General features: G+C 40.1%; 1 protein-coding gene across 3 annotated transcripts in view; it reads right to left on the bottom strand.

The window, feature by feature from the left end:
- Positions 1–847: 847 nt before the first annotated feature.
- Positions 848–9313, bottom strand: part of CDV3 (CDV3 homolog) — a 15211-nt gene continuing 6745 nt past the window's right edge. Inside the window, exons 3-5 of one of the 3 annotated variants that reach the window (XM_012804991.2) lie at positions 8882–9027; positions 4436–4595; positions 848–3253 (exon numbers count right to left, since the gene is read on the bottom strand). In XM_012804991.2, the coding sequence (XP_012660445.1) occupies positions 3103–3253; positions 4436–4595; positions 8882–9027 (457 nt within the window). In that variant the 3' untranslated portion in view covers positions 848–3102. Of the gene's footprint in view, positions 3254–3882; positions 3999–4435; positions 4596–8881; positions 9028–9313 lie in introns of those variants that run through there. The other 2 variants (XM_012804990.1, XM_012804989.1) reach the window with 2 other exon arrangements.

The raw sequence follows: 9313 nt of genomic DNA, 5'->3' as shown, positions 1-9313 counted from the left end.
TCAAATACATGCTAAGGGAAAGAAGCCAGTCACAGAAGACCCTGTTTAAATGAAATTTCCAGAGTAAGATGTACAGAGACAAGTAGAATACTGGTGGCCTAAGGCCAGGACATTTGGGGGAAACGCAAAAAATGACAAATACCAGTAGGCACAAGACTTCTTTTTGAGGTGGTGCAAAAACGTCAGGAATTAGGCTCAGTGCCCGGAGCTCAGTGGTTAGGGCGCTGGCCACGTAACTTGGGCTGGCAGGTTCGAACCCCGCCTGGCCTGCTAAACAATGACAACAAAATAGCCAGGTGTTCTGGCAGGCACCTGTAGCCTCAGCCACTTGGGAGGCTGAGGCAAGAGAATTGCTTAAGCCCAAAACTTTGAGATTGCTGTGAGCTGTGACAGGGGCAACAAAGTGAGATTCTTGTCTCAAAACGAGAAAAGATTTGGGGCTTTGTCCTTTAAGAACCTTTATACATTTCTCAAAAGTGAAATTCTTTTTCTTTTTCTTTTTTTTTTTTTTTGAGACAGAGTCTCATTTTGTTGCCCCTGGTAGAGCGCCATGGAGTCACAGTTCACAGCAACCTCAAACTCTGGGAATACCGGCACCCACCACAAGGCCCGGGGGTATGGCTCTGGTTCAGGCTGGTCTCAAACTTGGGAGCCTCAGCCTTCCAGAAGGTTGGGATTACAGGCCTGAGCCTCTGCCCCTACCCAAAAGCCCCACATCTTATCTACAGAATAAACAGCTTAGATTACCCTACCATAGTTCAAGGTAACAAAACTTAATAAAGAGGTATGACATCAACTCATCATTCACAAAAATAAAAGGTTTAATGAAAACTATTACACTCTAAAATCCATATATTTACTTTTTATTGAATTTGTTAATGTTACAGAGTTCTTGCACTGCCAAACCATGCCTGAGAATTCAAAGAAAGAAATGGTACAATGGACAGCCTCACCCACCCATCACACAGTATATTAAAACTTGATTCATGTACATTTTGATATTTTCACAATCTTTTAAAAAGTTATACCAAGAGTTGGAATTTAAGTCTGCTGCGGGTCTCCAGGTTTCTAGTACAGTATGCTGTTAAGTAACACCTCCACATATTCCTCTCAGTTCATTCCTCAATAATATAACCCTCAAAGAAATTCTGCTGGAAAAAAATGCATACTTTTCAGGAAAAACATGTGGTTCAAGGTCCAAAGGATTATTCTCTAATGTTTTTGGTTCCCAAATGAATTCTTCAGTTTAACCAAGAATCCCATTTCTTGTTTAATCATCCAACCTCCCCTTGGCTGGCTCAGTTACTCACCCAAACACACCAGAAGGAAGGCATCTTGCCTGCCACCTCAAATAATGCCAACATTATTGCCCAAACACTGACAGGTTGACAGGTCCTGTCAGGAGATACCATAACCCTCTTAGAAGTCCAATTCCTGCCCTGACACTTTTCACCAAGATGGAACTCCTAAAGGAAATGCCCCATCAGGATAGTTTTACTCACCCATTTGTTTCACTCTTACAAGCAGCAAGTCTGCAACTCCTGCATTTGGCAAAAGGATTTATCATAGAGAAGCAGCTCGGACTGCATCAAGTAGTCACATACCACTCTGAATGAAGTTATTTGTCTTCCCAGACAAAACTAGGAAACTGCCAGACTAACTTATTAGGTGGAAAGAAACTTTTCTCTATAATCCTGGTAGCTTCAAGTCCCTTTTTAGGACAACAACTATTAGACAGCTTAAGCTGTAATTATCAAATATGAAGTGCTATGTCACCTTTCACCCTGACTCCAAATGAACAACATAAAGACACACCGAGAGGTTGATAACAGCTAGCTGGGACAATTGCTGCATGGACAGAATGTCCAATACCTTAAAAAATTGGGCACATCACACTTGTAGGGGCAAAAAAAAAAAAAAAAAAAATCTGGACACAGTATATATGGAATTCTTACCAAAGATCATGCACGATCCCTTTAACTTACATAGGTTGTAGCTGAGGTTTTGCTTACGTCGCTTTGAATTTATAAGGACAGGTCAGTGAATCCCTTAGCCTGAGCAGAAACCACACTTTCCCACTGTAGTTTACTAATCGCAACCTGATTAGGAGGCTTTAGCAGCACCTGAAGTAGAGCCTCTGGCATCCACTGCCCTTTACATCAAAGGCTATTTGGTTCTACTCTCAGGATTGGCAAATTCACAAGACAGTTCACAATTCTAATGCATACTTCAGGTTACTTACTTAACCAAGCAATATGCTCTGTCAAAGAACTTACTTCAAGTCAAAGCAAAAAAGGCCTTAATGTGGAACAAAGAAAAAAGCACTATCCAAATAAAAAATTCCTAAGAGAAACAAGATTATTCTCTTCCCCAACCCTTTTCCCACTTGGTGGACCCAAGTTTGGTTGAATGTAATTTGTGGTTACCTCAGAACACAACTAAAAGTTTAAATTACAAATCACAGCCCTACACGGATGATCTGAACACATCAGTTCTTTTGAGAGTGGTGTGTTCCTGGAAGTCTAATACAGCCACAGCCTACTACAAAGAGTTTTCCTCAAGGGTGGGGCACAGGACAGGTTAATTAAGGTCACTTAAATCTTCATCTTTTACAGCAGATCAGAACCCAGATGGCTGACTTTCTGCAGGATTTCTGTTAGGAATCCAGTAGAGCTGGTTTCAAGGTTCACATCAACTAATAGCTGTAACCTTCTTATATCCAGAAGTTGTGATCCACATGAAGTCCACAATGAGTGCAGCAAATCTGAGGTAGTCAACCCTTACGAAGGCTCAGTATCTGAACATAAAAAGATTTTGAAATGACCACTGGCTGCAGGTTTTGGTTTTTTGTATTTGCAGAGTAATTATGAAAGAACACTGTGGAAGAGTCTAGTTCACACATTTATACAACAATGAAAATTCCCCTAAATCCAATATACATAAAGAGCAGTTGTGACACTTTAAACTTCCATAGTGCAAGAGGGCTGGTCACTTAAATCAAGTGGTCTGCATCAGGTGCTGTGGATCCAGCAGAGATCAGATGATGTTCATGGTAGTTAGCTGTGGTCTAGATACCTTAGAAGGGTTAGCAAAGACCATTCCTTAATTGTACTGTGTGTGGCTGCTTTTCTGATTTTCAAGCACAGCATACTGGTTGTCTAGCTGAAGTTTAAGTGCCTGGTTTTTTGAAACCTCATCCCTACCTCTATTTTTGTGTCTTACTACTTCAAAGCTCTTCTCCATTTCTTTATCCCTAAGGGAAAAGAAATGTAATCAGTAAATATTTCTTTTTCACTAGGATTTTCGAAAATATTCTTCCTTGAATTAAAAAAAAAAAAAAGCTACCACTTGGAAGAATCTTGGGGACGGGCAAGAGGGAAAAACTGGTATATAAAATCCTTACCGAACCATTTTTAAGGCTTCAATTGAACAGAAACACAAAACACTCTACTGAAGTTCTATGGTCCTGTCTTCTGAATAGTTTTTAACTGTGACCCTATTTCAGGACCAACTTGAAGTCAACTGATCAGTTAAAAGCTGTGTAATGGCATTCTTCCTAAGACTCAATTTTTACTTTTAGCAAATAGATAATACATCTTTCTTTATGCACACGGGTAATAATTTTCTCATTCAAGTAAGTTCCACTCATTATTCAATAATTCTTCCTGATGTCTATTTTATGGGAGTAGACCTGATTAGATCAGGTGAAGAGAGTTGAGTGTGGTGAGTCACTACCCTCCCAGAGGTAATCCCTTACACATTTGCAGGACAAAACAGGAGCAAATCCAAGAGGAGGTTTAAATTCAAGCCAGCTGTGCTCTTAAAGTGGCGAAAAGGCTGAAATTTACTCTAAAAGCCACTCCAAAAAACATTTCCATCTGATGTCATTTACATTTCTTCCCATTTTATTTACTTTTAAAAATTCATGTCCCTAAATAAGATGTAGATGTGCCATATGTGGTCATTTAACTCCACGTAGCATTCATTTTAAGTACCTGCTGAAATAAGATTATTTTAATATTAGATTTATAAATGCCAACATCTTTCATCTATTTTCACTAACTGGGAATACAATGAAATACCACTGTCACATTTTTAGTTTCCGTATTTTATGAAGCAGTAGCCACTACTAAAATACTTAAAAAGAATTTTCCCTAAATAAGACTTGTCATTGTTACAAAACAAACTGGGGATCAGAGAAACTTCTGCAGACAGCAAAGTCTGTCTTCAGAGCTTGGCCCCTTCACCCTTTTCAGGACTTTTTCCTCCTTCCTCCCTCCTGGGCATATACTAAGTGCCATCCTAGTTAATGTCAGCTGCAGCATGGGCTTTACTACAAAGGAGTAAACCCCTTCAGGTAGGATTTTATATCCCTTGTGCCCACACCCTTGCCAATGAATGGAGGTCCCAAATAAAGTGCAATTATAGTACTTACTTCCGGCTTTCTACATGCTTGGCAGTTGACTGCAGGGACGGGAACTGCGTATCGCTGTATATTTCTGGTGGTCCTTGTGGTGTTTTTCTTGTTGTGGTTAACCTGGCCCCAGGAGGCCTATACACACCACTAGTCATCGCCGGTTCTGGGGTTTCTGTAACTAACATTTTGTTAAGAGTTTAGTTTAACTATTCAAATGCTGGGCATTTTAAATAAGCTATTCTCGTATTCTCTATCATTTAGCAATTACAGAAAAAGCCAGTATCTGATGTAAGAAGGGTCATTTTAGAAAGAATGACCCCAAGTAAAAACTACTGCTTTTTTAAGGTAGTGTTCTGACCCCTCCTCCATGCACAGTGTTAGTATCTATGTGACTGAATACCACGACGAGTGGGAAGGACCCTGCTGGACCAACAACAGGGCTTGCCAGGGCCTGCCTTTCAGAATGTGACCACTGCAGTCCTCAGCTTATCTATCAAGAAAGATAATGACAATCACTTCCTTACCTGGCTGCTATGCAAAGAACTTACTTATGGGTGGCGCCTGTGGCTCAGTGAATAGGATGCCAGCCCCATATACTGAGGGTGGTGGGTTCAAACCTGGACCAGCCAAACTGCAAGAAAAATATAGCCGGGCATTGTGGCAGGCACCTGTAGTCCCAGCTACTTGGGAGTCCGAGGCAAGAGAATCGCCTAAGCCCAAGAATGGGAGGTTGCTTGTGAGCTGTGATGCCACCGAACTCTATTGAGGCCAACAAAGTGAGACTGTCTCTAAAATAGAACTTACTATCCTTACTTCACTGTCTTCCACACCATTAATGGATTTTAAGGCTCTTCCTCTATCTACTTAGAAATATGGATAAAACAGGAAAAAACTAAGCAAGTCAGCAGCCCAAAGTCTTCCCTCATAGCTAACATTTTGAGCACACAGTCTTCTAGGTTCTTCCTATCTTTCTTTTTTTCTGTCCTCAACAAGGTCTCATGTAGACCCTCCATAGAGAACTGGTTACCTGCAAACACATAAACATAACCTCTGCATACTGAACCTTTCTAAGTTGACCACCTAAGGAACTGTAACAAACTGGTCAACACATGGAGGAGGTCAACATAAGGCACTAGGCACTGTACTGGTAACACACATGTGGTGCATGTCTGGTCTAGGTCAACTTAAGGAGGTGGTCAGTGTGGTCAGTGTAGGGAGTCAGTCAACCATGGAGGGGTTCATTGTATGTTTTCTAGTTGTCAAATACAGCATTTGAAATAAACATCTATATCATCATCTCTCAGCTGTGATATATAATATAGTTGTTTCAATATAATTGTATTATTTCTGATCATATAGGGGAAAGCTTACATATGTATTATTTACTCAGCACTCAAGAAAACAAAAACCCTTGCTTTTATGTACCTTATATTCTTAGCCACTAACCATATATGGTTATTTAAATAAGATGAAATACAATTTAAAATTTAGTTTCTCGATCACATCAGCTATATATTTTAAGTACTCAACAGCCACATGTAGTTAGTAGCTACTGTACTTGACAGTGCTGTTCCACCACCACAAAAAGTTCTACCAGACAGTAGTATTCCAGAGGAAGGAAACAAAATAAAACAGCTATATTGAAAATCAAAGTAGGGAAGGGTTTATAAAGAGAGTGCAAGATGGATATGGTACAGGGTATGGCTTTAAGTGTGGTGGTGGGAAGGTCTCAGTGATGAGAGAGAAACTGAATAAGCAAAGAGGCTCGGTGCCTGGAACTCAGCCCAGGCCTGCCAAACAACAATGACAACTACAACAAGAAGAACAAAAAATAGCTGGGCCTTGTGGTGGGAGCCTGTAGTCCCAGCTACTTGGGAGGCTGAGGCAAGAGAATTGCTTAAGCCCAAGACTTGGAGGTTGTTGTGGTACTCTACCAAGGGCAACAAATTGAAACTCTGTCTCAAAATAAAAAACAAAAAACAAAACAAAAAAAAAAAACAATTGAGCAAAGACCTGAAAAGAGGCAAACGCAGAAAGCTAGAGCTAGCAAACAAAGCAAATCCAGCCCAACAACCGATTTTGTAAATGAAGTGTTAATGGAACAGAGCTATGTTCACTGGTATATATAGCTGTTTTTGTGCTAGAATAGCAGAGTTGAGTACTTAGAACAGAGATTGCATGGCCCTCAAAGCCTAAATTATTTACTATCTTGCCCTTATCAGAATAAAGGGCCTGCAGTAACAGTGTGCCCGGTATACTTAAGGAGAAATGTGAGGATCAGTTAACAATAAAGTCAAAAAAAAAAAAAGGAGAATCACAAGGCAGATACAGAAGGGCTTGTACGTCACTGGGAACTTTAGCTTCTCCTCTGAATTAGAAGGGGAGCCACTATAGGTTTGCAACCAGCACAGCGACATGCTCTGACACATATTAAAAGGATCACCACTCTGGTGGCTATGTTAGGAACAGTGAGTGGGCATGGGCAGGACAGGATGGAAGTAGAAGCAGGCAGCCCAGACTAACGGGCTACCTCAGTTAATTCAAAAGGAACAATGAGAAATCAAACCAGAGTGATAGCAATAGATGTAGTGAAAACCAGTCAAGACAGTCTGAATATATTGTGCAAACAAACCAGTAAGAATCAACTGAGAGGTTAGATATAGGTCTGAAGCAAGAGAAAGGAGTCAGATGACTCCAAAATTGTGGCTTAAGCGACCGAAGCAATAACACCCAGATGAGAAAGGCTGCAGGGTGAAGATTTGTGAGGGGTGAAAATTAATTCAGCTTTAGACATGATGAGTTTAGATGCTGGGTGGACAGTTAAAGATAGACACCAGCAAAGACTAGAAAACAACCAAAGGAGGATGGATAAAGTGGTGTTCCAGAAGCCAAAAGACAAATAAATGTGTTTTCTCTTTTTTTTTTTTGAGACAAGAGTCTTACTTAGTCGCCCTCAGTAGAGTGCCATGGTGTGATAGCTCACAGCAACCTCAAACTCTTGGACTTAAGCAATTCTCTTTCCTCAGCCTCCCAAGTAGCTGGGATTACAGGCACCCGCCACAATGTCCAACTATTTTTAGAGACGAGGTCTCGCTCTGGCTCAGGCTGGTATCAAACTTGTGAGCTCAGACAATCCACCTGCCTCGGCCTCCCAAAATGCTGGGATTAGAGGCATGAGCCACTACCCCTGGACAAGAATGTTTTGAGGGGGTGATCAACTGTGCCAAATGATGCTAAGGGGTCAAGTCAGATGAGGAGTTAGCAATACAGAAGGGTTATTAGGGACCATAGACAGAACAGTTAAATTAAATGTTTTAGTAAAAAGCTCTTAGTAAAAACCTAGAAAGGGGCTTGGAGCCCAGATCACAGTGGTTACGGCGCAAGGCACATATACTGGGGTGGCAGATTCAAACCCAGGCCAGACCAGCTAAACAACTGCAACAAAAAAATAGCTGGGCGAAGGGGTGGGCGCCTGTAGTCCCAACTACTTGGGAGGCTGAGGCAAGAGAATCATTTAAGCCCAAGAGTTTGAGGTTGCTGTGAGCTGTGACGCCCTAGCACCCTACCAAGAGCAACATAGTGAGACTGTCTCAGACACACAAAAAAAGCTAGAAAGGATGCAAAAATGTTAGCTGTAATAGTTAACTGTGATCACTGGATAGCAAGATTTGGGGTGATTATTATTCTTTCTATTATTCTGAATAACAATGTATATATACTACTTTAAAGCTATATTATAATAATGCGTAAATACTACTTTAAAGCTTCTCAAACTTATTTCATTATTGTCTTCTTAGGGAGCCCTTTTAGATATCTTTTTCCTAAAAGCCCCCAACTCCATGAAATTCTAAGACCACAAATATACTATGTATCTGCTGATGTATTTTGCTCCTTTGGTAGGCCACACTACTATTAAGATCCATGATTTCTTCACCCCCAAAGAACCAACTTTCACCCTTGAGAATGCTAAAATCAGCCATACTAAGAATTCATACTTCATAACATAAGAGAATAGGGAAAATACAAGCAGAAGTGAAACACAAGGGGTCCAATATTTCTTACTTAGCTGTCAAAAATGTGTTAATACAAAAGCTTTAAGGAAATGCCTCTCCTATGAAAACTTTTGGAGTTTAACCCATTACTAAATATCCTAAATGAAGCTTACCTTGGATTCTAATAAATGAAAATCTTTTCCTTATCTATTTCCCCAAAAGCCAGGAGTTATTATTTGGAGAGGAAACTGGAGTAAATGTTTAAATACTTAACTAGTTCATAAATTTTATACTTGACTATAAATTTATCATCACATAAATTTTAGCAGCATACAAAACAAAAATAACCTTTAATTTTAACTTCCAGATTCCATTATTTAAGACTCAAAAGTCTTTATAGTTGAATGCTAACCATACATAAAATTGTATACATCAACTAGATATCTTTATGAAATTGAAATAGTAAGATTACCAATTACTGGAGCAGGAGGTGCCTGAACCGGAGCTGTTTTATTCCAGGGACCTGAAGATTTTTCTATACCACCACCACCTCCTCCACCTTCTTCCCAGTTATCACCTGGATCTTCTCTCTTTTCATTATCATCTTCTTCCTTTTCACTTTTGGAAAAGCAAATAGGTTAATTCAATTAAAGATCCACCAACAAAATTTTCAGTCCAAAACCTTATCTGTGTGACCCTGCAGAAGTCCCTTATCTTCCTGGAAGCCTAAATGCTTCACTTGTTGGAAGAAAAAAGAGGGTGGAGAGTGGAGAAATTGGTAATTTTACCTACTTTATATTAGTTACACTGGGACCCTTACTTAACAAACCATCTTAAGTCTGCTGATAGTGGGCTGGGCATGGTGGCTCACACCTGTAATTCTAGCACTCAGGGAGGCCAAAGC

Source organism: Otolemur garnettii, unplaced genomic scaffold, assembly GCF_000181295.1.
Source record: "Otolemur garnettii isolate 467f Iridium unplaced genomic scaffold, OtoGar3 scaffold00032, whole genome shotgun sequence".
NCBI classification, from domain to species: domain Eukaryota; kingdom Metazoa; phylum Chordata; class Mammalia; order Primates; family Galagidae; genus Otolemur; species Otolemur garnettii.
The sequence above is the reverse complement of the archived record's forward strand: the minus strand, read 5'-3'. Positions and strand labels throughout refer to the sequence as shown.